The 27,893-nt window shown below is 44.7% G+C and overlaps 1 protein-coding gene across 23 annotated transcripts in view; it reads right to left on the bottom strand.

The window, feature by feature from the left end:
* The window catches only part of LOC134141021 (exocyst complex component 3-like protein 2), a 47,319-nt gene that overhangs the window by 10,259 nt on the left and 9,167 nt on the right, over positions 1-27,893 (bottom strand). For 6 of the 23 annotated variants that reach the window (XM_062576875.1, XM_062576874.1, XM_062576864.1 and 3 more), the window contains 11 exons: positions 22,975-23,148; positions 20,647-20,851; positions 19,406-19,509; positions 13,896-14,210; positions 12,326-12,914; positions 10,455-10,593; positions 6,237-6,311; positions 4,242-4,342; positions 3,014-3,097; positions 1,584-1,716; positions 728-838 (listed from right to left, as the gene is read on the bottom strand). In XM_062576875.1, the coding sequence (XP_062432859.1) occupies positions 728-838; positions 1,584-1,716; positions 3,014-3,097; positions 4,242-4,342; positions 6,237-6,311; positions 10,455-10,593; positions 12,326-12,914; positions 13,896-14,210; positions 19,406-19,509; positions 20,647-20,648 (1,653 nt within the window). In that variant the 5' untranslated portion in view covers positions 20,649-20,851; positions 22,975-23,148. Of the gene's footprint in view, positions 1-727; positions 1,446-1,583; positions 1,717-3,013; positions 3,098-4,241; positions 4,343-6,236; positions 6,312-10,454; positions 10,594-12,325; positions 12,915-13,547; positions 13,678-13,895; positions 14,211-19,405; positions 19,510-19,837; positions 19,925-20,646; positions 20,852-21,904; positions 22,361-22,654; positions 22,833-22,974; positions 26,830-27,129; positions 27,248-27,893 lie in introns of those variants that run through there. The other 17 variants (XM_062576871.1, XM_062576870.1, XM_062576878.1 and 14 more) reach the window with 16 other exon arrangements.

Consider the following 27,893-nt stretch of genomic DNA (forward strand, 5'->3'; position numbering starts at 1 on the left):
TTCCCCCTCTGTGTTTGGGAGATCCAATCATTTTCCCTATTCCTTCATTTCTGGTTTTCTCTGCTGAGATTACGGCAAAGGTCCTAGCTGTCCCTGTGAAGTAGATATCCAACTCTGTGGAATTTGACAGAGATGATTAGACCTTTAAAGGCCCTTTCAATGGCAAAATGGTAGTTTGGATTAACATTGAAATACTATGTAATCCAGAGATTCAAAGACTCGTTTTAGCAATTTTCTGAAATTTCCAGCTCTGAACTCTTCAATACAAGAGAGACATGGAACTACTGGAGAGAGTCCAGCAAAGGGCTACTAAGATGATGAAGGGACTGGAGCATGTCTCACATGACAAAAGGCTGAGAGAGCTGGGCCTGTTCAGCCTGGGAGAAGTGAGGACCAGGGGGGGATCTTATGAACATGTATAAGTATCAGAAGGGAGGGTGTAGAGAGGATGGAGCCAGGCTGTTTCTAGTGTTGCCCAGCAACAGGATGAGAGGCAACAGGCACAAACTGAAACACAGGAAGTTCCATCTGAACATGAGGGAAAAATGTTTTTACTGTGAGGGTGACTGAGCACTGGAACAGGTTACCCAGAGAGGTTGTGGAGTCTCCCTTTCCGGAGATATTCGAAAGCCATCTGAACAAGGTCGTGTGCAACATGCTCTAGGTGACCCTTCTTGAGGTGACCCTCAACCATTCTGTGATTCTTACCTTCTTACTTATTTCTTACCTTATACTTGCCTGTATTTTTCTCTTTAAATGTCAGAAAGCTTTGCCTTAATAATTCTAGGGTGTAGCTTAAACTACTGTCATGGTTTTTGAAGTGATTCTTTAGTATTCCCTGAGAGAAAGAGACAGACAGAGTCAAAGGATGAACATCCGGAGGCATGAATTACAGTGCATTCGCTCTTTTTGCTTTTGGAAAGAGACTTCTTCACAAACTGAAGCATCCTGTGCCTTTATTCAAGGAATGGTATTGCCAGCATTTCTTTAGTTATTTTTCCTCTGCTGACTTCAGCATGTTTGAGTAACCGTGTGCAATGAACATGCTCTAGGGATGCTCCGTAGATCTCCCTAAGGGAATGCACAACACCATATGCTTTTAGCAGCCCGCAGTTCACATCCAGGGGCCAGGATGTGAAGGTAGGCATCTGGGCTAAACATCTAATATTAGAAAGTGTGAAGGGAAAGAAATTTATTCCAAGAGAGGGATAAATGCCTAGTCTACCTTGTCTGAATCGTGACTACCCACCACAGTCTTGCTCTCTGTGAGTTGTCACTGCCCCTGGGAAGATGCCCAGCCATTAGGGAGGAGCAGGTACCAGCTGGTGTTCAGCCCTTGGTATGTGGCCGCCCAGGAGCCGCACAGGGTGCCCATTTTTAGCACAACAGCAGATAGTGGAGTTTGGATTCCAAAAACTGGAAAGGATGAAGCTGTCAAGATGCAGCTTCAGACAGGGTAGAAGTATATTTAGAGCCTGAAGACAAAACTATGGTTTTATCCTTTACAAATTAGGACATGAGAATGAAGTGGACACCTGTCTGACAGTATAAAAATATTTAATGTTAATATGGGTCTTCCATACCTTGACTTCAGAAGTGATTGTCTGCCGAAGATGTTCTACAATCTTGTCTTCCATCTGGTCTAGAAATCCTTTTACCTTAACATCCTGATCGGTGCTGGCACTGCAAATGTATGTTAGCTTATTCCAGGTGTCTCTGAACAAAAAAAGAAAAGGAAATGGAAAAAAGAGATCAGCTCAAATCAGGCTGTGCTTTCAGATCAAAACACTTCTCACTGCAACCAACATGACTGCCTAGATAGTCATGCTCAGGTGCAAGGCTAGCACAGAGCCTCAGTGACCCATACTTGTGCACCTATCTTTCAGGTAGCCTGCCCTAAGGTGCTGCCATAAGGACACAAAAGGCATAATGTACATAAATGGCCCTTTTACCAAGCACCAGTGAGTTTAGATGGATGAAAATGCTGGTATTTCCATAAATGAGAAAGTGTGAAGTGGCCTGCCACGAGGATCGGGGTATGCAAGTATCTCCTGATAAATGGAGGCTGGTTGAAGCCTCCTCTGTGCTTTCGACACCCCATATACACAAGATGAGCAGTTGTATTCCATCAGAACAGTCTGCAAGTCTGCAAATCCTAACTAACGCATCCACTGGTCTGAAACCAGACATTTCACTCTCTGGAAAACCTCAGTATGCAACTTCATTCCCAGTATAATTGTAAAGAATTACATAAAAGATTATCATAAATCTCAGTCTAAGGTTCAGCATTAGCAATATGCATGTACCACAAACAAAACAGCTGTCCAGGCCCAAAGCAGAGCTCCAACGTCAAGTTAGCACCGTGCGTATGCTTGATTTGGGCTTTTTGCTTACTCCAGAGATTCCCAGATAATCTTACACAGGAAAAACAGAAGCAATCTTGTTTTCACCATTGCTGCAAGCACTACTGCAGATAGCTCACAGGAGCAAACAGCTCCCCCCCAACGCACACACACACTGCTCTGTGCTTGGTTGCTTACTGCCTTCTTAACCACCCCACGGAAAGCCAGGCACGTTCGATAGAGTTTCATACAGCAAAGCCCTTAAGCCTGAAGCGTGCAAGCACATGCATTTCAGCGCTACGTTTATCAGGATTTCCCAGTGGGGGAGAATCAGAGCAGGGAAGGAAACTCCATCACGGCATGCAGTAGGTTTGACCGTGGCAGTGAAGTGTCCCCACTTTACCACGGTGAATGTGGCAGCTCGGAGCCCTGCCTGCAGCAGAGCCACTGTCGCCAGACCTTCTGCTTACTGGATGAGACGGGGGAGCTCCAAAGGGGCTCACTGGCTGCAGCCTGGTCCCCTCCATGCTTCAAGTTAACTGGGCAGTGTGCATGGGGCCATATGACCAGACCCAGACGGAGGCAAGGCTAACCCCACAGCAGAGTGAGAAAAAAATCAGACTGCAGAAAACCCATTTCACTTCATGCACCACAAGGGTCTCTTTGCTAACCTGAGAATGAAGAAGTTGTTGAGGATTTGTTGGCTGCTGCTGATCTGATGGAACTGGAGAAAGCTTCTTACTTCATTTTCATAGCTAAATTAAAACAGGGAGACATATTCTAAAGCTGATGTGCTTTGTAATGCATCTGACAGCAGTAGCCTGGCAGTATATGGGAGTAAAATGCCTTTTTACTGTGCAGAGTTTCACTCCGGGAGAGGGCTTCTAGACTAGGACAAAGATAGTTCCTGTCCTGCCCCACCGGGGGGGAAGGACAGCACAGTCACAGGATGGGTATATCCCTCACGTTGCATGGATCAGGGGGCAGGAGGTTGATTTAATCACTGCTGCTGCAGGAATATTTGCTTCCTGGAAGCAACTGAGGATTTGTCTATAATGCTGCAAAAGACTAAAGGCTTCAGCATGCATGAATAACCCACGAAGTCTATGGGCAGCTTCAGCCTCACAAATGGCTCCTGGACAATTCTGTTTTATAGGGATTTCCTTATCTTTATAATGTGGAACAGATCTTAAAATAAATCAGAGAATCATATAAAATAAATAAATACATAAACAATTAAAATACTAAAAAATATGTCTATAAATAAATAATTTTACACACACATACACACACACACACATATATGTATATACACACACACACACATATATATATATAAAACAAATCAAACAAGTACCACAGGCCAGAGCTCCTGGTCCTCATGGGGAGCCTGGAAGAGGCACAGCACCAAGGAAGTACAGACAGGGTAGGAAGAGCCAGTATGTTCACTTTTGCAGAAAATAATCTTAAAGTTTTCCTGCAGTCCTTATTCAGGGCCTGATACAAACCCTGCTGAACTCAGGAGGGGTCTGTGCGGCTGCTCCTGGCATGCCGCCCTGCTGCCTCCCGGCAGCCAGGCTGGGCGCCGGCCACACGGCTGCGACGCTTTCTGGTTGTTTTTAAGGTTTGAACTTCTCCGGAATAAATATCCTGCATGGCTTAACCCATCCAGGCGAGTCTGGGTGCACTTTGCCTCCTCAACTTTAGTCCAACAGCAAATGCTGAGAACACAGGCAGCCGTGAAGAGCCGTGCCTGCACCACAGCTGGGTGGGGAAAGGCCGTGCAATGGAGGAGGGTGACAGGGGACGAAGGCAAACACAGAATCACCCAGCGCTTTACCAGGGCTTCTGGTTTTGAGCACTGCTGACGTGCCAGGAGGAAACCACCACGCCTCTTACCTCCTGAGGAAGCTCAGGTACTCCTCCAGGCACACGGCTTCCACTCGCTCCCTCAGGCTCTTACCGACGCGCTCAGCAGCCTCTGTCTTCTCTCCTATTACCTATGGATTTCAAGATGTGAGAGAATTGGCTGAAGCTTTTTTCTTCAAAAAGAAGAATACCTCCTTCACCCTGCTTCACCCTCCTTCACGCCTTCAAAAAGAAGGATGGAATATTTCCCATCCTTCACCCTGCTGCAAATCCCTCTCGCTTCTTAGGCAACCAGGTATGTTTTGGTTTTGAAAGTCCTTGCATACATAAAAGCATTCAGTAGGAGCCCAGTCTGCACCCTCACTGCTGCTGCTTCCAGTGCAGTGAACAGGGTGCAGAAGTTGGGGAAAAGTGTGCCTGCGAATGCTCATCCCCAGCAATGTGTAGCAGGGCTGCCCAGACACCCGCGAAGATTTGCTGCCTGCGGGAACACCTGCACTTCCATGTGACTCCCCCTTGCAGATAACTTTGGATTCCACCCCAAAAAGTGGTTGAGCAGCTCTCAGCTGCGTGCCTCTGCCAGGGTCTCTATCAGGGATGCCTGCACAAGGCAGGGGTCTAGCTCCCGGCTCCCGCTGCTCCCGCCTGACACGGCAGTATGTCTTAAATCCTCCGACCCCTGTCTCGCCCCACTGACCCCTGTTAGGTGCCTGCAGTAGGCAGGCCACATCAGACAGCTAAAAACCCATCCCATATTGGATAGGCCTGAGCAGGTGGCATCTTAATGCCGTCCATTAGCTGCTCCGTGGAAACAAAAGCTTCAAGGGGAGGCGAGCCAGATGGATGGAAGGAGCCAGATGGACTCCTCTGCGGGGCAATCCCAGCGCTCCAGGAAGCCTCAGCTACACAAAGGGTGACTCACATCACCAGTGGGTTTCTCCCGCTGCTCAGAAGAAATATCACCAAAAGGGACAGGAGGAAACACGCTGCCCCAAGGTGTCAGGAAACCAGGGCTGATGAGTTTCCAGGATGCCTTGTTCCTTTTCTAACTGATCTTTAGGTGTCAGCCCATGAAAACTGAGGATGCAATATTTTTGTAAGAATTGTCTATTTATGCAGCTGAGGCCTGGGAGGTTGCTGTGAGGGAGACAAGCCGAGGGAGCAGCCACCTCTGTGAGCCCGGCACTGAGCTGTGCTGCAAGAGCCACTTTTTTGCCCACTGAAGGTGCATCCTTGTAAGGGAGACTGGCTGCTGTTGATCTGCAAGGCGTAGCACCAGCCCAGGCAGGGTGCCCGAGGCAGTTTGCCTCCTGCAGGACCATGGGGCTACTTCCCTCTTTCCTCTCCCAAAACAGGGCTGCTGCTTGGGTAGTGGCGGTGGAGAGGAGAGGAGAAAGACACAGTCACAGCAGCCCCTGAACTGCCCCGATCCCTAGCATCACTGAATCTACATGAAAACCCCAGGATTTACATCAAGACTTCTGCAGATCTTGACCCAAACGCCCTCTGGCAGTGGCTCTCAGATCAGCAGAGCATGCTTTGGCGGGACCTTTAGAGCTCTCTGCAATTGCTTCTGGAGCCGGCGCATGGAGCAGTGGGTGAGCTGCCTGCCCCTAGCAGGCCAGCACAGGGGATCCGCCAGGTGATCTGGTGCTCATGATTTGGTGACTGCTGCTCGCGATGCAGAGCAGGAAAGGATGCAGAGCGTGCACAGGGCAGGCTGGTGAAAAATACACTGTGGCTTTCCAAAGGGCTGTGTGAAATTCCAAGTGTGAACACAGCTTCAGCTTGAATCAGCTAATCTCAAGCTCACTGTTTTTTAGTTAGGTTACTTTTCCTTACATATGCACAAGAGAAAAAAGCAGGTGTAGGGGCAAACAGGTGCAATTGCTAACTTGCAAGCTCGTAACATGCTGAGCTTAGCCCAGGACATGCAAAACTGGGTCCTACTGATACCCACACATTTGTGTGTAATGACATGATTGCCCCAAAGAATGTGAGCTTTTCAGTTCCTCCCCAGTTTACCTGAATGACTGCAGCACTGGCACAAGGGGATTCCCCACTGTCAAAGACTTTTTTCAGGGCTTCCCTTACCTCCTTCTAAATAGTTAAAAAAGAAAAGAAAAAGAACAGTTGAGATCCAACAGCATTTGCAATGGGTTAGCTTTCCCTGACTCTCGTTATGCTTTTGGACCAGACAGTGCCTCTATTTTTTGATCGTCTTGTTCAACCCAAAGCCTGGATATTTTCCAGCTGAACTAATAACATTGTTCTGTTTTGTTCTCCGTGATTTGTTTGAGTATAAAAGATTTGGAGCCTGCTTTCACCCCAGAGTTAGCTCGGGTTATCTGCAGTCTTCCTGAGTTAGCTTAACTCAAATGAAGGTGCCTACACAGCAAAATAACGCTTAGACCCAATGCAGTATTGCCAGCTAGCTGAGATCCCCCACCCTTCCCAGCTCCAACCAGCACCCACGTAAACCAGCTAGTGTTAATGAAAAGTACTTGCTAACTGGAGCCAGGGGCTTATGAGTGCAAATAAGAGTTAGGCTGGTGTTCAGAGCTACTGTGGCAGCGAGATGAGCCCCATGAGGCTGCACAATGGGAAGTTTCCCAAGACTTGGCTGGTTTGTGTTATCGTGAATGCACTGTAAAAACAAAACTAATGCTGCAGACAAAGGGCTCCTTGCTTAAAACATAATCTGACCTTTAAAGCCTTTTTGAGGCTTTAAACTCAGAAGTCTGGCTTAGTTACTTATTCATTTATTTCTCCATCTTTCTTCTGAGAAATGGAAAGTATGTAAAGTCTGATCTTCCATTTTTATCTTTGTTCTTTTCTTGCCGATGACTTAGTAAATTTATGGCTATCGCTTAAGAATTTCATCAAAGGTATATTCAAAATAATGTGCTCTGCCATAGTCATCACAAACTGTTAATCAAACACAAATTAGCAGGTGTAAATAACCCAGGAAAAATTCCTTTCTTCCAGAGTGCTGTCACCTGACTGCACAACTGTATTAACACGAAGCGCTGAGCTAACCCATGCAAGCCGAGCTGCACAAACACCCTTAGCCTGTCCCCACTGCAAGGTAAAATGCGTGGCCTAAACCAACACAAAGGTCTTGCTCCACGATGGGACAGAGCTTGCGTTTAGTTAGTAACCGCAGGGCAATAATTCATTGAGCCAGAGTACTTAGCTGCTTTGGATCAGATGATGTGCCTGAATGAGCATGAGCTTACTCATTTGTAGCCCTTCTGGAGACACAGGGCCCCAGGCTCCAGAGCTCCAGTCTGGAGAGGACCAGAATTTCCGCTGTAACAAGCAGGTCCATAAGTAACCTTTAGCTCCCTCCTCATCCCTCCCTAGCTCACCAAGACAGGACACTCCACACTGTGAGAGCTTCAGATCTAGGGATGGCCAGTTTGCTGGTGCTGACTGCCCAGTCAGCTGCTGCCTCTCAGGAAACACAAGAGGCCAAGTTATAACTCATGCTGACTTGTGTCTCTCACATCTGTTCAACTGCTGTTTTAAAATACGTGAGAATTTAACAACCTTGAGGCATCAGTCTCTTTCAAATGTGGCCAAAATTGGCTACAATGTTCAACGGGGGTGAGAGGGCACAGCTGACACACGGACAGGCTGGTAAGCAGAACAACTGGAAAGCCATATTCATTTTGGAAGCACTAGGTCCTCAGCCCAAATTCTTCAAAGCATACACACTTCTGGGTCCTCCTCATATACCTTTGAAAAAAGTAGAGGGAAGAAGGGAGAAGACGCAGACCCAAGTGACCTCTTTACAGATCACTCTAAACTCTCCTTAATTTTAGGTCCAGATGTGCATACCCTGGCCCTGCCATGTCTGTTGTTGGACAAACAGCCCATTACAAGCTGGGGCTGCAGGAACAGGGGAGAGAAAGTTAGTTTTCCACCTCTCAGTTTTTGAATGAACCGTGACAGCGTTTTTGAAGTTGTCTGCCTTGCATGTGTGTCAAATTCTCCACCACTGCAAGGACATGGTGACTCATCAACAACCCAACAAACTGCACCATGATTTTCTTGTTCACCAACTTTGCAAGCCCTCTAACCTCAACAGACACAAAGGCCCCTCGCCTAGTCATTTCAGAGCCGGGGTAAAGTAGTCTGACAGCAGAGCTGACCAAGTTTCCAGCAGCAGGACTGGGAACTCATATTGAACCCCATGTGGCGTTTGAGCTCTCAGCATCCTTTGATGTGGTCACAGCTCTCCTCACTCACTACTACTAAAAGTGCATGCAAATGCTTTTAGTTTGCACGGACAGCTGGCTGGCACTCCCCATGGCAAAGCCAGGTATTCACAGGCAAAGCAGAATATTGCCTATTCTCTGTTCAATCACTTTTAATTTAGAAAAATTTAGTCATCCAAGTGGCAAAATCAGCACCATGTGACTTACAGTCACAATTATATATTGTGATCAATCAGAGATAAATCATGGAATATTTGCTCAATATACATGTCATCTCCCTATATATAAGGAATAATAAAGGGCTGGAGTATCCTGGAAAAATAAATTAAGGGATAAAGAAGGTTTTATAAGATATGCCAGTGAGCTCTACATGACTCCATGTAGAGTCAACTCAGGTCCACTTAATCTTGCTAAACTGAACTTCAGGCCGGTCCTACCAGGCATGAACCAAGCTGCGACACTGCTGTATTACGCTTCCCAACAACCCACGCTCCACGTGCTGACGCACAACGCAGCACCAGGTAGAGCTGCAACGCTTTCAGAGCCAAGCTGGCCTGAAAAAACACAGCCAACCCAGGGCAGCACTGCACGAGTGCTAGTAACCGCTGCCAGGCCTGGGCGAGCCTGCTCCGTGCAAAGTGCCCGTGAGTAGAGGAGACTTTCCTCCAGTCATTACTGCAGAGAGAGAAAAGGGTTAAATTCACTCTCACTGTTATTCACCATCTTTGAGAGTTTGTCGATGACTCTGCAGCATCCACTAAGATAATCTCACTAGCACTGCCTTGAGGATAGTAATTTTCTTCACTGAAATACATGCCAAAAACAGACCTTAGGAACATGTGGTCTTCAAGGTACTGCTTTGAAACAGCCTATAAAAATGCTTAATGTCAGACACCAAAAGCAGTAAGTTTTAAGCACATTGTCACCAGCTAGTGCCTGTACTCCCATGTTTGTGAGTACCTACAAGCTCTCCTGTAGGGAATAGGGCTGAGGAGAATCATTGCAACTCAGAGCACTTTCCTGGGGGTGATTCAGCAGTTTGTCAGGGAATTTCCCTCCTCTGCTCCCAGGGGCGTGTTGAAATGGAAACTGAGAGAGATGAATGTGGTAATTCCTGCTGCCGCAGTTTGGCTTTAGCTGAATCTAGGAAACTGCTGAGTTTTCCAAACAGTGTGATTTCCCTTGGTCCTCCCCATTGCTATGAGGCCTCTCCCCTGCTTTGTTTGTATTCCATGCACCTAGATACCACCCTTCAAAGGAGGAGCTTTGCTGGGAAAAGAAAGAGATCCCACAGCCTGGGAGCTGAGGTCATCTATGGGACTGCAAAGCAGGACGCCTTGCTCTGGCCTTGCAGAAGAGCTATGCCGAGTGCGCATTGGCTACCTGCTTCCTGGCACTGGGCTCTAGGAATAATCTTTGTGATAACCTCACCTGTGTCTGTTTAGTAGGCTGGAGAGGGTTGTGAGAGGGTCCACAAGCAAATCCAGCAGCCTGGATATCCTGCATAGCTAATGCAAAGGTGCTATAAACACTGGTCCACACTGTAGGTTTATTAACAGCCAGAGAAGACGAACAGCATCTGTAAATGGCCCTCAGCTAAGGGAATAGGTTCTGCCCATAGCTTCCCTTTACTCCAGATATATTGGTTTCTGAACAGATTTCAGTACTACGAAGATGCAGCAACAGGATGAAGAGAGACCATGTAAATGTCCCAGCATCCCTTCACTAAGGACCATCCATTTGGCAGGAGATAACCGTGGATCTCACACCAGGGCTTCTCAACAAAATTGCTGGCAACTTGGCATGAAGCAGGGGCCACAAGCTGCCTGCAAACCACCACCGCTGGTCACTAGCACGTGCAAGACCTGGGCTGCACAGCCAAGGTTGAGCCTTTGGGGCCTCTGTGGCCCTCAGCAGAGCTGAAGGCAGCCAGGAAGGGATCAGCCAGCCTAAAAAGAGCCTAATTTTAATACTTTGGGGATAAAACAGGCAGAGTGAGGTAAAACTCCTGAGTTCTTACCTGGGTGACTGCAAGTAACTTTTCCTCTGTCTTCAAAATAATCCCCATGAGGCACTGTGCATCAAGGGAAAGGAGGTGGTGTGGGGTCTGTCTGAGTCCCAGCAATGTCCACTTGCCACTGCGTACAGAAAATAGAGCTCTGACAAAGGGGTGAGCCATGGCCCTTCTCCCACCTCCACCCTGGTACCTCTGCTTCGTGCCAGTGGCTCATGCTACGCAAACAGGTTGAACAGCAAACACCTAGCAGCGATGGCAGTGCTGGAGTAGCCCCAGGAACGCTGACGATCTTTATCCAGCTCTTTTGCCAGTTATTCTTTTTTGCTGTTTTTCGTTTTCTTCCTGTATTTGCTGCCCTAATTACACCTTCTGTTCTCCTGTTTCCCCTCCTCTTCCCTCATTCCTGCCACCAAATTCCTTCTTAGGCTTGGGTGCAGTTATCCAAACTCACCTCCCTACATGCACACTTTTACAAGTCTCAGATATTATCTCAGTATGGAAAGCAGACAATAATAAAAGCACCTGTGTACTTGGACAACCGTATCCTCACATAAGTTTTTCCTAAGGCTTTAGTTGTATTCAGAGAGGAAAATCCAGGTAGTTAGACTTTTTTCCCCTAAAGTCAGTCTAGCATCTCTACTCTTCTCATTTCAACTTTCTCCACAGATTTTTCCCTCTGACAACAGTCACTGGTCTGCTCTTGTCTATTTTTTTTTCCTGAACAAATTCAGCACTGGCATAATATTTCTATTTTTTTTCCTATCTCTGTGCTTTTTTTATATATATTTAAATGAAGTTATTATTCACCTCCAATTTCATATAAGTTTTTCTATTTCATCAATCCATTACTCATATCTAAAAACAAAGCTTTGCTGTTTTAAACCTATAAAAGTATCCATAGGATAATACTGTCGACGTTTTTCCTGTGTGTCTGAGAACAACATGCACCAAAGGGTACCCATCACCCTGCCTTCTTGGGGATGAAGGAAAAGAGCCCATCTGATGAACTGTTTATGAACTGATCAAGTGTTTATGGGTGTAATTAACACAAGGAGGAGAAGCTCTGGGCAAGGATGGAAGCAATCAAATCACCCAAAACAGCTGAAAACCATTAGGGCAGAAATGGATTAGAGCTGTCAAGTAGCAAAGTAACCATGGATACAGAGAATCAAACTTCTCCTCTCATATTGAAATACAAAAAAGAAATCACAAGAAAACAAGACAGGTTCAGGCTTTGATAACACCTACTGGCATTCTCAGTGAAAGGCTTTGAGTTCGTATGGGGCCAAGAAGTCCCAGATGTGCTGGTGTTCTGAACATGGGGCAAACCACATCCGTTTTCCCAATCCTCAGTAGGAATTTAGTGATGGGCTGTATATTTTCCTGTGGTCCACACACTCATGCAGGAAATAGGGAAACATTTGGTGGAACTACAAGCCAGGTAAGGTGGCAAGAAAGCCCAGGAGAAAAGAGAGGTCCAGATGGTGTAATGCTGATACCATAAAGGCATGAGAAAATTATTCTAGAGTAAAGTGCTTGCTAAAAAGAGGCTCAAAACCATGAGCAAATGAACTCCTGCCAGCATGTTTCTCAAAGCAGGATTCTGTGCCTGTCCAACAGGAGTTCAGCAAGGAAATATCTGCATACCTCAGATAAGCCCCTGAGCTCAATAAAAGGATCTAGAAAAGGCAATAATGCAAAGAAAAAAAGGTCCAGGTTCTTTCTGAAGATAAAATAGGCAATGGGCAAGTCTAAACCCAGCAACAGCTGTTTGTTTTTATGTTCTGCTGTATTAACAAGAAACGGAAATTGTGCTCAGAAATGGAGAAAAGGGACAATGATTAATGTAGAGAAAAAGAAATCTTTGAACATACCTTTTGTACATTTCAAGGAACCATTCATAAACTAACAGACATCGGCTGAAGCTAACATGGTTATTGTCAGTAAGGGTAGAAATATGAGAAGATAAGCAGGCATGAAAGCACCAGGCATACATGTCAGGCAGGCCTGCTTCCTCAAAGAAATCACTTCTGCACTCCAGGCTGGGCAGAAATGTCATTTCCAGCTGTTTTAGATGCTGTTTTAAGGCAGTCTCATCTGTGTTACTAGTGGAATCGAAGTAGGGAATCTGGGCTGTCATGTACTCTGTTAGCTTTTCCTCCAGGTCTTTCTTCCAGAATCTTGGAATCCAGGTGGAAACAGGCTCCATCCCTTGGCTGCTGCCAAACTCCTCCCTTAGCTTCTTCTCCCACTTCAGCAATTTGCCCACTGACTGCAATGGCTCCAGTGATATCCTCTCGCCTCCACTGAACGCTTTTCCCACGGTGGACCACATCTCTTCAGCCAGCTGTGTATAAAGCGATTCAGATTTTCCCACACTATCGCTTCCAGAATGCTCCAGATCATAAATACGTTCACTAGCTTGACAAAATTTCCCATGTTCAATGAATCCACAGATTTCCTCTGCAATAGAGAGAGTAACAACACAAACTGATGTTTGTTTCACGCCTCTGCAGGGGCATCACTTTAATATCTGAGTACTGATGTGTGTAGTTTGCATGTACCCCAAGCCCACTCAGGATCTTTTCAAGATCACCTCACGTGCTAAAGGCCTACCACTACCACCTCTCACTTTTCTCAGGTCAAGTGCTTTCTTTCTCCTTTCTACTTTCTTCCTATCTCCTCCAGACTAAATCTGGAGACCAGACTTTCTTCTGCAGAACCTGGAAGAGAAATTAAACTTGATGAGAACCCAGAGAAAGTTAAACTGAGATATAAGAAATGAGACTCTGGAATCAATTTAATATATACCTTTGGGGTGTGATGTAGAGTCAAGAATGAATGTTTATTATAAATATCACATGTATCCTAATTTTCTTTTGTGAAACTATCTCAGCTGTGAAGTTAGAATTAAATCAAACAAGATCAGAGAGAGGAACATGATAGAAAAAAAAAAAAGAGGTTAAACCAAGGATCCTCAGCAAAGCAATGGGCAAGCTGCTCAACAGCAGGTCTAGCAAGTTGCACTCTTCCTCACTCAACACACGCCACACATAGGAAATGTTAGTTGGTACAACTAACCCATGCACAACCTACCTCCCCTCCACATTCATAGAAGAACCAGAGTTGCAGTATGACAGTGTAAGTCACACACACACCATCTTTTTTACGTGACGTATCAGGAGTCTTTGTAGCGAAAAAATAAGAACATCACAGGGAAATACTCCTGAAGCAAAGGGAAAGTGAAATTCAGACATTTCAGAGGAATGAGTGCACAATTTAGAAAGGGCATGAAATTAGGTGAAAGATAGCGAGGAGGAAAGTTTAAAGCACCTATTCCAGAAGCAAATGAAAACAAGAGTCTCCAGTCTGGAAGACGCAGAGAAGGTCTGGGACTGGTCACAGAGAGTAACAGAAAAATAGCACTTTCCGTAGCATATTTACCTGCAGACTTTACTTCTACTTCCTTCCTACATGTTGTAGTCTTCACCAAATTCCCTACCAAATTCTCATTTTCAGGCTTCTTTTTAGCTGCTTTTTTCTTAGTAGTCATAATCTTTAGCAAGTTGTCTGTTTCGTTTTTCAGTCTCCCTCTCTTCCTTGCTTCCAGCTCATTTCTCTCCTTCCAAGTGGTCTTGGGAAGCATCCTTACACCTTCACCAGTCGCTTTCTCCCCCTTGCTGCTGCCTCCCCTGAAGAGTCCCCAGAAACACTTCATCTTCTTCATTACCCAAGCAGATCCACGTGTCTCCTGCTCAGCTGGGAATATTAATAGAAAAAATGTCAGAAATACCTTTACGCGAGGTGATGCTTGAGGTGCAAGTTTAGCAGCTATGTTCCAGAGAAGTCATTTATGCCCAGATCTTGTTTCTGTGCCACTACAAGCTCCCACTAAGAAATCTTCTAAGAAATCTAACCTGTTTCCTGCCTATGCTGAGGGAGGAAATTTTTATAGACTGCTAACCTTGTTACATAATCTTTCTCTTTTAGGAAAACAGTGTATAAAACCTCATACACAATCTGATCACAAGGCGCTGGGGGGAAAGCCGGTGGAATTTTCAGCGTGTTCTGAATGACTCAACCATCCTTGAGTGCTGCCAATCATTTCAGTGACAATCCTATCAGCAGAAGAGAGTTTATTATTAGTAGCTTCTATGAAACACACCTCACATTTCCACACATGCCATGTGCCCTGACTGCACCTGAGTTCTGCAGGGAGGAAAGTACTCCTCATTTTGCAGCCAGATTTTCCTCCACTTCTTGGAAAATCTAACGCTAGCAAACAGAGAAGTAAATTGTCAGAAGATGGGCATTGTTGGTTCATGTTTTAGCAGCACTGTTCAGAGGAGATAACAGCGACCTCAAGCTTCCAGACTGAGCTATTTTTCAGCTGTTTTATATAGTATTATAAATTATTTATATACCTATAGAAAATAAATGTCATAAAATTAGAGCAGTCCATCATAAATGTGCATGTGTGTCTGTGTGATTATGCATGAACTTATGTATACACAGGTATTCACTAGCCAGGCTCCACTGCACAGACAAAGGAGATTGATGCCTACTCAGTACAAGGATCACATTTTTGAGCCCTGGACTACTAAGGATTCTGATCCATAATCCTCAGAACAAGTTCCTAAAAAGAAAATGTTATTTAACTTCAGGAGCTCATGTTTTAAACAGATTTTTAAGTCTCTGCACTGCTCTAAGAAAGACAATACACTTAGAGATAGGCTGAAATGCTATCCTCACCAAGCTCTGTTTTGATAGTTAGTTGAAACCTGGTTTTATTTTTCCAGTCCATTAATAAAAAACTGGAATCAAGAACATGAGGATTTTCATCAGCTGAAGACAGAGTCTTGTATTAGCTATTACAAGCCATATTTATTCAAAATCATGTATTATTCAAGAATGATTTTTCTGGATATGAATTAAGGATTAATTATTCCACCCAATATCTGGATTAAGGATATTTGAATTTTCTTCCAAGATTTTCTACATTTTCATGACAAAAATCAACTAGTTCACTGCTTGGAAACAAAGTAAATATTGTGTTGTTCTTTACTGATATACTTCTAGTTGAATCTCAGCCTTCATACCCTCTGACTCTTTTGCTCAGTGTTTAATTTCAAAGCCATGTTATTGCACAGCAGTCTGATTCATTAGTAACAAGACGAAAAAGGAGGAAATAAATACAGTTCCTTTATTACAGTTCATTTGGAAAGAGAAATATAAATTCCAGCAGTGGTCATAGATTTGAATTGTTGCCAATAGGAAATACTGAGATTGCAAAATATGGTGTTATCCCAAATTATGAAAAAAGTCAGAAACTCACAGTTTTTATGTACAGTCCATTTTGATCTTATTTTTTATTTACATAAAGATAAAATGTTTCCTTTGGAACATGATAGCTGCAACATATATTATACATGACAAAGCCTGAGCATTAGAACTGAAGAGAAGCATTCCAAGCATACTAAAACAGTTCAATAATATTTTCCCATGAAAATCCCAAGACAACATGTTTATGTTTCATTTCATCAGCATTTTCCAACAAGACCCACTCTAACAAAAATAATGTCTAGAGTTTCCCTGGACTACTTTGCAGAAAGAAGTGGGATGTCAAAGTGCCAATCCCGTAGGCAAGATTCTTTGCCCTATACAAATTTGGAATACAGTACGATAGCAGAATCAAACCCTAAACTGCAGCAAAGTGATATATGGAAATTGGTGTATTTTCCCAGAAAGCTCCTTTGAGAGGAATGAAATATGGGCCTCTGGAAAGTGGGCAGTGAGTGAGCAGAGATGGACAGACTTCCTGAGGTTAGGACCATCTACAGCATAGTCACCTTGATCCACTCAATCAAAGCCACCGTAGAGACCCCTTAAGATCAGAGTACCGTTAGGGTATACCCCATTTGAGCAGGACAGCACCAGCTGCCCAGATGGCTCACCTGCTCTGCCTTCACCTGGTTCACAAAGCAGTGGCAATTTGTGTCTATAGGCAAAGTACACAGCTGCCACGGGGAGCAGACAGCTACAGGTCCTCTGCAAAGGGACAATAATTTGGGGGTGGTCCATGGGGCTGAGTCCGCAAATCAGCAGCATAAGGTGATGACCCATCCCTCCTGCTGCCCTCTTGGGAGCAGCTTTACTCACTCAGGATATCTCTGCCCACAATTCTCTCTTTCTGAGGGCAAGGGTTGAAGCACGGTGTGACTGTCTGCCGTGCCCAGAGAAGGGACATTGCAAAGGAGCTGTCAAGATGTGTACCAGCAGCTTGCTTTTCTGAGTCTATGTGCCCTAGCAGCACATGTGCTGCACAGTGGAGGAGCTGAAAAGTGCCAGGATCAATCTACAATAAAGATCTTTCCCCAGGTGTTAACATAATGCAAAGGAATTGTTTGCCATCTAAAACTGTCACTTCAGAAAGGGCAATCAGGGCACTGCTGCATTTCAGCAGCCCCCTTCCATGGGCACCCAAGAGGGTCCCCCCCAGGCTATCCACCCAAGAGGGTCCCTTCAAAGCAGACAGAAAGGTAGCTGGAAGCCACATGAGCATGGCACCGTGACAAGTACAACCCTGTTTCTGAACAATCTCCTTTGTCAGGTGTACCAAATGACCTCCTTCTTCCTCAAAAGCTACTTCTTGGAAGTAGCTTCCCAACACTGACTGCACGCTACAACTCCTTGCTCCTGGCATTTCAATGCCTCTATTAGTATGCAGGGATAATTCTTCTTTCTGCCCTGACCCTTGCTCTGCTCACTGTGAAAGAGAAGGACATTGTCTTCCTGGGAACATCCCCAGTGTTCAGGAGGTTCTCCCACTGCCTGGAGCTACTGGAAAAGCCCATAGCCTCCCCATGTCACAGAGACTCTGTATTTCCTTCTGGGAAAAACTGTAACTCCTTTGTCTTTAGGAGCTTTCACTAAACAAGAGAATATCTCTGTTGACTTAACTCCTTATCTCGTTGCTTCCCATTTTCTTTGCCCATATACACAAAATCTCCTCATAGTAAGTGGATTGTGTGCCTCACTTGAACAATAGGCGTTTGGTCAGGATGATAATCGGATGAAGTCAGACTATTAGCACTTCTCTTTGAATGAAATGACTTTGCAAGAGTTCAGTTACACTAATATTCCAGTTCCAGCAATGTGATGATGCCCCTTCTTGCTTGGCAGAGACTCCGCATGAGTACAGTGAAGCATATACAATGGAAACTTTGTGCTCAACAGCATCTGTTATATGAAATACACTTGAGTGCTAACAGAGAGCTGGATCCACAGTATCTGGAGAGAGTTTTTTTCACCTCCTTTTTTCCAGAACATGCTGGTATCTCTCCACCATTCTGAACCAAAGGCATGATGGATGGCAGATAACAATATTAATTGCAATGCTAAAACATGCAGAGGATAGCACTGAAAGTATGGTGGTTCCCTAGGATATGAATTCACGTTAAAATCTTTCTGGAAACTATGCTCTAGTCTGACAGTGTGTTCCCCCACCCACACACAGCATCTTTGATTTCATCAGCAGTCAAAGAACAGCCAGCCTAAGCAAGTATGCTTAAAAAAATAACCTGTACATCGTAGCCAGCATTGCCACGATGGACATATGCAAGAGATGATTTTGTTAACTGTGCAGAATTAGTTGTTTATCATTCTATAGAAATTAAATATGCAAAAATTTATACTTATTGCATATATTTAGACTTATTTCATAAGGATACCTTCTTTCTAAAGAAATGAGAATATGTAGTCATAGGGTGCATGCATCTCTGTGCTCATCTGATGTCCTGCCCTAATGCATTTGAATTAGTAGGTCAATTTTAATCAAATTGACAGAGAGTAGCTGGCACAAACTAGTACATCTCTAAATGCTTCATGAAAATATATGGCTTAGGAGAGAAGAGAGACCTGTAATGTTCCTGCTGAGGAACAAAACACAGTATAGCTCAGCCTTTATTAGACATCAGAGACTCCACCCAGCAGCTCAAGTTAAGTACACAGACATGGTTTCCCTGGCTCTGCTACTCACCAAATTCCCTGTTTGCTCTCCAGCTAACCTATATATGTGCTACAGTAAATAAAACAACACAAATATTAATACAAGCAACCTTTTTCATGGCAACAGCTGCAACGAAGTTGCATCTCTACAGCGCCCGCCTCCTCACTGGGCTCTACCTGCTCTGCTCGCTCGCTTTGGGGCTGTCACCCCAAACAGGCGAGAAAGAGCTGCCGTGAATTTGGAGCCGCTGCCTCTGCGAGGCTGGCAGGCGGCCGCGCTCGCTGGCTGCACAGCCACGGCTGGACCGAGAGGGGAACGGCGACCTCTCCTCCTTTCTCTTTCCAAGGGCACTAACTGGTGTATCTCTCCCCTGCTCAGCCACTGATTTGTCATCACATTTTTCAGAAGTTAATCTGAGACTTTTCTCTTGCTCTAGATTTGTCTAAAACAACACGAATTTGAGTTATTAGGAGGGGATAGATAAATGCACTGACAGGCAAAGAGGTTGCATGCTTATGTCAGCTTTGGGCTTCTAAGAAACCAAGCTGAAGTCCTGAAAACAAGCTCACTGGGGAATTGAAACCTGCCCCTTCCTCTGCCCTGAATACTGAGACACAACAAGTTTGGACTTGCTCGACCACTTGCAGTGCCTGTGTTTTCCTCCTCATTGCAAGGACCTGACTCTAAACTGACCTCAATTTTCACTTAATTAGTAACCTAGTTTACTGTTCCTTTGAAATATTTTTAGCTAATTCCTGGGGATTTTGCCTAATTCTGGTTTTGTTCAGAATGAAGCAAGCATTGCTTTAAGGAAGATGCTCCCCCCTCTTTGAAAACAATAAGAAAGTCACATACATGCACACAGGTTTAAGGTTGAACTGCAAAAATTCCAGCAGTAGCGATGTTCAAACTGACTGTAAAAATCCCTACATTACAAATGTCTTACCCATATAGTAAAAGAAGAATAAAGCAATCCTTCTGGAAGTAGCAGTTTTGTCTTCAGTAAAGAAGCTGGTACCAAGCTGGGAATTCCCTTTCCCTGATTTTTCCCTGCAACGACAAGAGAATATTGCAGCAATTGTAACTTCCTCCTAGTTTTCTTCAGCATCTATGAAAGAGGGAGAGAGATTTATCCATGAGAAAGAGTGCATGGCATGTCATACACTCTGGTTAAAAAACTGTCCCCAAACCACAAAAATGAGCTGCTAGGCTCAATCAAATGCTAGGGGTAATAAAATATTTCAAAGCAAGCTCATTTAGTTTCATATATTTAACAGATCTTAAGGCCCCATTCAGGATTAGGTTATATTTAGCTGTGGAGAGGTGCAGAAATAGCAGATACAGGGAGGAGCGTGAGGTGGTTTCCAAGTCCCCTCACCTCCGCACAGAGGCCAGCAGCCAGCCTGGTTTTGCATTACTGGTGGGGAAGGACGGAGAGTTTTAGCCCTTCGAGTGGCACTAGCACCTGCAGAGGACATGGAGAGAGGAGAGAAATGTCACCGTGCCCTGCCAGAGCTGAGCCGGAGAGCGGCTGTACCTGGCTCTGTGCAAAAGGGCAGCGGGCTGGAGGTGCCCCCGGCACGCTTGGAAACACTCCTCCACCTGCACGGCCAACACATCCAGGACACGCAGTGGTTTGAAGGCGCACAAATAAAAGCAGTTAGCTAAGAACAGCAAGTCTCCTCCTTGCCTTTGGGCTTTCGCGTTCCTCCATGCGCCCCCACGTCGCACTGGCAGTGCCCCAAGGTGTGCTACAGGCCCGAAAGCCCTCTGCAACCCTTGATCGAAGGCAAGGACAGTGTCGGGGCGGAGGTGGGGAGCTGCGGGGCCCACGTGCTCCTCTCCTTGCCACGCGCACCGATGGGGATGACAGCTGGGCACAGGCCCCCCCAAGCAGCCCAGTTCGATAAAAGCCCCTGTTTCTGTAAAGGCTTGAGGGTCAGCTCACAGTTTCTGCATGGGTGAGGAGTCATCAGGGAAAGTAGCAGTCATGGAAAAAGTACGGCCACAAAGCAAGTGAGACTGATGTCAAGCCAGCTGAAACCCGTGTCTCCCCAGTGCCTCTACAGACCTGCCTGGTCAGCAAGCGAGGAAGATGTGCTGAGTGACCTTGTGCTCCTATCACATATACCTCTGGATATACGATACATACAATATAAACCTCAGAGCAAACTGTAAAGTACTTACATTGTGCTGAGAAGGGGTTCAAGGGACGGGCAGCCTGGTCCCTCTGCCTGCCTAGGAGGGGATCGGGACAACAGGCAGGAAGAGCACCCACAGAAGTAGTTTCTCAGCCTGTATCTCCAATTCCTCAGGGTCCCCCCGCATTACTTCAGCACTCAGAAGACCCAAATCTTGAGTGGGTTCCTACTGCTAGTTCAGAGAAATATTTCTGCAATAGAAACCACAGTAGTGTAAAGGGCTGATCATGTCCCTAGAAGAAAAGCCACCCAGCAGGTTTGTTGCTGCATCACAGTATTTCCAGTTCCAACCTCAAAAAAGGGTAACCCTAACAGAATCCTGCAGGTTTGCCAGAGGAAAACTACAATTTAAATTTTTGCTATCCTTGGAGCGGAAAGGGCTTTATCTTCAATAAATCATGCGTATTGTGTGCTAGTGCACTACAGAGTGCGTTCGCTCAACCAGCGTTGAGCTCTTTTCAAGCTGTTCCATGATTTTATCAAGAGGTTTTTAAGAAGCATGTATTATGAATAGTTCATCTCTGTTTGTGCAGAGGTAAGCCTAAAATGACTTTATTTGAGTCTTTTTGTCTGGCTTAGATTGACAGGATTCCTCTGTGCATCTTCACAGATCCTCTTCTACAGTAAATAACTCAGATTCAATTTTGAATGAAATTTCCTACATACACCTGTACGCATAGCCCTATATGGTGCAGTATATGTAGAGATTTGGGACTGAAAATGCACATTGCATGTTCCAAAATCATTTGCATGTTTTTTCTGCTGCCACAAGAGGCCAGTGATTCTATAATTTTTAATCATCTCCAGCATTTCACTGACACTGCACTGTTGTGTCTCCATAGACACATCTGTTAGACACCATCTGGAGGCTAAAAATCATAACTACAGATTGGCCTCCAGGACAGCTTGAAATTTCTCATACAGGAGCTCTGTGCAACTGAATACTAACCGAAGATCAAACCTCAATCATTTCTAGCCCTTGGAGACACCGAGAACATTAATGGCAGGTATCACAGGCTACAAAGACAAGCTGAAGAGCTAAAGGCAGGAACTCCTCACCCAGCTGAGCTACCTGCAGAACATGGAAATCTCTGTCTTTCCAAAATAGTTGTTAAATGTTGGGATATAAAATATTTACAACGCAGTTCACAGCCATCATCTTCATTGCTGAACATCCTGACACTGCAGACAGGTTATTTAGGACTGGAGGTAAGAGAAAAGAGTACAGTTCTCATAATAGATACCTAAATAAGTCACATTTTCAGAAATGCTCAGCATCTAGCATCTTACAGCTCATGTTTTCATTTCTAGACAGACTGAAAACAAGCTTCATTCCCATCTCACGGTGAGCATGGAACTGCTTTCAAGATTTATCCACTAGCCCTGGAAGAGCTCAAGATTACAAACAAGATGTCATGATATCACATCGCAAAAATGTCAGTTTTAAATGATTTTTGCAAACTCTGTTTTCCTTCTTCTCTCAGCTCTGAACAACTGGACTTGAGCTAGCTTCAATAAGGGACTTGCAGAAGCAAGTATAACCCGAAAGAGTCCTAAGAGAGAGCTAATCATCCTCCAAACCTGCTTCAGTAAAATACACCATGGAGAAAGCCTGCATGATCACAAAGAGAAGCATTAAATTTTAATCAACATAAGTTCAGGCTGAATAAGGCAGGTCTCCCAAACACATGGTGATAAAACATTTACGCTGTACCATCGCATTTTCTTCCAAACACAGCAAAGCATTCAGAGGAGATTTGGCATTAGAATATACAACATCATTACATGGTGAGGAAGCCCTGGGAGAGTCTTCAACTTTTTCCAACCTCTTCTTTTGTTACAGGAAAGAAAGAAATCTAGACAAAAGAAAAGGTTGGCAAAATTTCAGGGGGAGCAAATCAGACGTAGGCAAGGCAAAGGCAGAGAACTGTATTTGTAGTACATTCATCTGCCGTCACTGTCAGAACATATTTTATCTTTCCGTTGGTGCCTACTTCTCGGTGAAGTGGAGCAAGCACTATATAAAGATCCACAAACGCTATCACGGCTCCCGAGGATGGCAGAGCACGGCCAGCACAGTAGTAGCGCTCCTCTGCCGCATGCATCACCACGACTCCGCTTGCAGGCACGGCTCACAGCAGGCCCTCCTCCACAAACGAGAAGCATGTGGTCCTTGAGCAACCAAAATTAGATAACTTGTAAGGTTGTTTCTAAATTACCCCAAAATGTAAAAGGAACCAATATTTTTTTCCATCCTGAACAGGTATGTTATCTGTACTGTTGTGCCCTCAGAGCTCCAGTACGGGTTACTTACTGGCTTTCAGGAGTGGAGACTCTTGAAACTTGATTAATAAATCAATAAGGCCACATTTCAACCAAGCATTGGAGTACACGGCTATTTCCTTCCATCTCAGAGTGAAGCCAGGCCAGCGTGGTGTTTGTACACTCCATGGCTACGAGACAGTAAATACCTTGGAGTCAACAGCATCTGAAAATCGCACAAAATATAAACCAGTTGAATGTAACTGGTCTTGGCTCAGCATGGAGTCATTGTATTTTAAGGCAGTTTCCTGGAGCTTTTTTGTTTGAGTGAATGTGTTTTTAATGGTATTTTCCACATGAATTTTTGACATGACGTTTCCAAGCCCCAAAATGGTTACATGTTCAAACAAGGCCTCTTTGGCTGTTACCATGCTGTTCACAGTTATACATATTTTAGGTATGCAAAATGGGTAAAAAGTCAGCAAAATGTAAGCTTTCCTGCTCAAAACCTGTTTCACATCAGGAAAAAAGAAGACTGCACTGATTTTACAGATGGGGATGAGAAAATGAACGGGGCATTCCCTAGATCTGATTCCTACTGACCGTGCCCTGTGTAGTCATCTAAATCTATGCAAAGGGAAAGCAAAAGATCCATAAAGTACCTTCTGGATCAAAATGGCTATGGATCACACTTCTTACAGAGTCAAGTAGGGACCGAAGTCCTCTACATCTGCAATTGTCTCCCCTTCACACATATAAACATGGCTGAAAAAAAGCATATTTACACTTTCCCTCCTATTGCTTCACGGTGTTGGGGGGCTGGCACACAGATAGACTAGGAATTCCAAGCTAGGCTGTAGTCTTATACAAAATATATACCACAGCAGATCCTGTCTGGGTACAACTAGTTCTAGGAAACAGATGTACCTTGTGATACTAATTTATTTTAACATTATTTGGAGAAAAGAGAGGGGGAGAAATATTGGTATGTATAGCAGGTATTGGCTGATATTTAAAACCTTTGGCATTACCATATGTGCCTGGAAATAATTGTCAGTGCAATTAGTTGCTGTCATTGAGGATAGCATGTAAATGACTATCTAATCTGCATATACAATTAAATAATTAGATGCCATATGTAAGAGCAGTTATTTATAGGTGAGGAATCAGAGACAAAATTTAAGTGCATCCCCATAATGTATCATCTTATGAATCAAATCCTTTTAAACATATGTACAGATTTTCATCACTGAAAAAAGATTGTTCCATCTTAGGTAAAAATCAAAATGAATATTTCATATTATTGATTTTCTACTGTGGTACATTGAATCTGCAATGCCTACATCTATCCTGCTGACAGGAAGCTGGAGCTGCTGTCCATAAAATGGCTGTCAGTCTTAGGAGCTCGCTGTGAACAAAACAAGCAAGGAAAAATTGTCCTGCTGCAGGCCTGTGCATTCTGGTCAATGAAGGCTGGATCTTTTCTGCTGAACGGCTGACCTAGATTCTCTGCCTGAATGAGAACATTTCACAGCATTGAGGCTGTTCAGAGAGTCAGAATTTCATGTATCACTTACATGAGAGAGAAAAAAATGAGGATATAATCTCAAGGGAAAGCAATGGCTTCCATCAGTCCTAAAAGAGCTTTATCCTCATCCGCACAAAGCACAACCCTACACGCTTCTGTTCTCATTTTGGAGTCTGGAAAGGACTATAGTCCTCATTGCTACACATGTGGCAGCTGAGGCAGCCACCAGCTCCTTGGAGAGGCTGAGACCTGCCAAAGCCATAGGGCCCACAACCACACAGCAGGGTGGCCAGCTTGCGGTTCCTGAGCCACCGGCAGCTCTCCGGCAGCTCGGCTGCAGCTCCCGTCCCCAGGCTGTCTGCAGCAAGGCTCTGCTGGCTCAAGGACTGCTGGCTAAAGTTATGCCAAGAGGAAATGAGCCAGCTAGGTCTGCTGAGCCCAGCATTGCCAGGTTGTGATGGGATCAGCCACTATCTACACACAACACACATCCTTCCCTCATGAAGCTAGTGATGCCTTCAAGAGGCAATGCCATGTCCTACCTGTGACCCATGCATGACACTTCCCTGCTTCCCAGCTATCCAAGGGATGGGAAGTGCATCTGTTGGCCTTCAGAGGCCACAGAGGCAAGCCATGCGGTGTTGGTCACAGGACAGGGACTGCCCAGCAGTCTGAGTCCTCTGGGGCTGAGAGGCAGCCAGAGAAGGCCTCCTTCAATAGCAAAATGTTTTGATCTAGCTCTGCCTAATGGATGGAGACAGGAAGCTGAATTCATATATGTGGTCTCCTCTGATCTGCCTTTTCTCTGGAAGTGAACGTGCTGGACCAAATCTAGAGAAGAGGATTCCTGCTTACGCAAACCCTCTTTGACAACGGGGCACGGTGCTCCGCTGTGTGATCGCAGACAGCGGCAATACGCATGTCAAGCACCCGCAGAAGGAAAGCAACCACTCTGTGCCATCTTACCAGCAAGCATCCCCCTTTCCCACTTCACTGAATCCTCTAGAAGAGCAGAAGAGGTAAGAATATACAATCTAATTAGCCGCTTCTCAATTCAGATCTGGTTCAACGAATGCAAATACCACATCAGACAACTGGGGTTTCCTCACCATCTTATTTTTGTATGTGGGTAACATGCAAACTAGGTCAGTATTATTCCTACTGAAACACTCACCATGGGTGTTATTTTTAGAAAAACATGTGATCGTCTGACTTTTATTTATGAGAGCACAGAAAAATCCACTGTGTATCTTCCTGTCTGTCTTGTTTCGAGTGGTTTGCTTTTCTAGTTCTTTGGATTCTAGTTCTTTTGAAAAGACAGAGTTAGGCTAAATCAAAAGACCTTGTAGTTCACATGCCCTAGCTGTCTGTGAATCTGCACGTGTAGCAGTGAGCAAACTAAACCAGACAAGAGTGTGGAGAGGCTGTGGAATGGCAGTGCAGGGATGCAGTAGCAAGAAACAGAGACAGGAGAAGAAAAGTTGCCAGGGGATTGTGGGAGTTGGGGGATCAGACTGAATCTGAGAAACAGCAATTAGATCTTCACAGCTCTTGCAAGGTTAGACCCAGGATCTCAGCAGCTCAACAAAAGTCAGCCAGACATCCAAGTTTAGCAACAGAAACCTTGTCTGGAGTTTCAGGTTTATTTTCCAAGACCTGTTTTTATCTCCTTGGCACAAACAAAACAGCTCAAGGTAACAAAATCCTGGACCATGTTTTCATTCAGCAGGTTAGTGGTCACAATCCCAAGCAGGATGTATCAGATAGCTGAAAGAGGGCAGAGATCTTCCTCAAGAGATCTCTGCCTTGTGTTCTGAGGCCAGAGCCTAGCTGGAGCCCTAGGTACCTAGATTTCTACCTGTCTGGTTTGCACCTGGCCCATCTGGGGAATCCAGTCTTTGCCTAGGGCATGAGTTAACACGTGGTTTAAACAGTGGGGATGCGAGTTGTTTTATCTAACCTCAGGGTGGCTACTGTGAAGTCTACATCTCTGCTGATCATCTAGACTCCTTTCACAGTCAGTAAAGAGGCATAGGCAGTGCCCTTCCTCTCAGACCTATGCGTACATCTAAAACAGGCAAGCCCTGCACGAGGATCTTGCTTGCCCAGCTGCCTTGGGACAGCACTGCTAGCCAGGGCTCCTGGCTGGGAGACACAGTTGGCTCTTGGCTTCACAGCCATGCAGGCAACATTGGATTTTGCTGCTAAGGGGATAAAAGCATGAGGACATCTGCCCCTGCCCAGAAACCTGGACCCTTTCAGGGAGCAGCTCCTGGTCATTGCAGTGCTCCCAGCGAGCTGAAGCCCCAGGGCAACTGCCTCTCTGGCACATGCTCTCAGTCACCCTGCTGCAGGCCACAGCCCAGGGAACACTAATGGACCTATAGACATTCACCAAACCAGAAGAGATCTGCAACAGTGAAAATACAGCTCTTCCCACAGAGGGCAACACAGAGAGGAAACATGCCCTGCAAAATGCTGCTGTGAGATGTCATACCTGAAAACCACCCAGTTGTGACCAAACCTAATCATTATCAATGAAGCACTTTTCAAAGCAAAATCAAAAGATGCTGTAAGCCCATCATTTTGACCAATTAAGGAAAAGTTAATCGTATTGCTAGTCAAGGAGCTATGGGGCTGCAGTAGGATGGAGATTTTAGCATTAGTAATATTATTTACCAGTTTGTTTGCTCAGGTATTGCAGAGATTTAGAGACTGGCATGCTGGACAGGACTGCTGTGATCAAGCAAGCGTTGTCCTACGGAATGTAAATGAGGAGGACGCCCGGAATTAACTCCTGTTCGGATATGAACATATCCTTGAGAAGAAAGCACCAATCACTATTTGAACTGTTCCAGAATTAGTCAAAGGAAGTTATGCCAGTAGCTATTAACATTTTGTTGTTGAAAAAAATAAGCCTTCTTTCTAGTTTGGCTTTCTCTTGTTTTGTCTTCCAGGCACTGGATCTTATTTTATCATTATCAGTTTGACCAAAGACCCCTATATTATCACATTTCTGCTATTGGATAGACAATCAAACCTCCCTCCTGATAAGCTAACGAGACTGACCTCCTCAAGCTCATTGTCAGGCCTTTTAGTTCTTAGAGGATCCCCCTAGAAATATGTTTTCTTAATGCTAGTTCCTGATTTATAATTTAATTTTGAGACGCAGTAGCCTGGCTTTATTCTATTTCACATACATCATGATTTTAATAATTCAGTTTTCTTAATCAAAGTCAAATGCACCATGGAAAGTCTATTGCACTCAAACTATTTATTACTTTCTAAATTACTTATTAGTCCTTCAACTGGACTTGTAATTTCGTATTAATTAGCACTTGTTCTACCATTCTCTCTCTAATTCTTTATTAAACAAGTCTATATCAGCTACTCAACTATGTTTGGGATCAAACACCCAATTATCTCAGTGATTTGTTAATACT

The sequence above is a fragment of the Rhea pennata genome, chromosome 5 (genome assembly GCF_028389875.1).
Source record: "Rhea pennata isolate bPtePen1 chromosome 5, bPtePen1.pri, whole genome shotgun sequence".
NCBI lineage: Eukaryota > Metazoa > Chordata > Aves > Rheiformes > Rheidae > Rhea > Rhea pennata.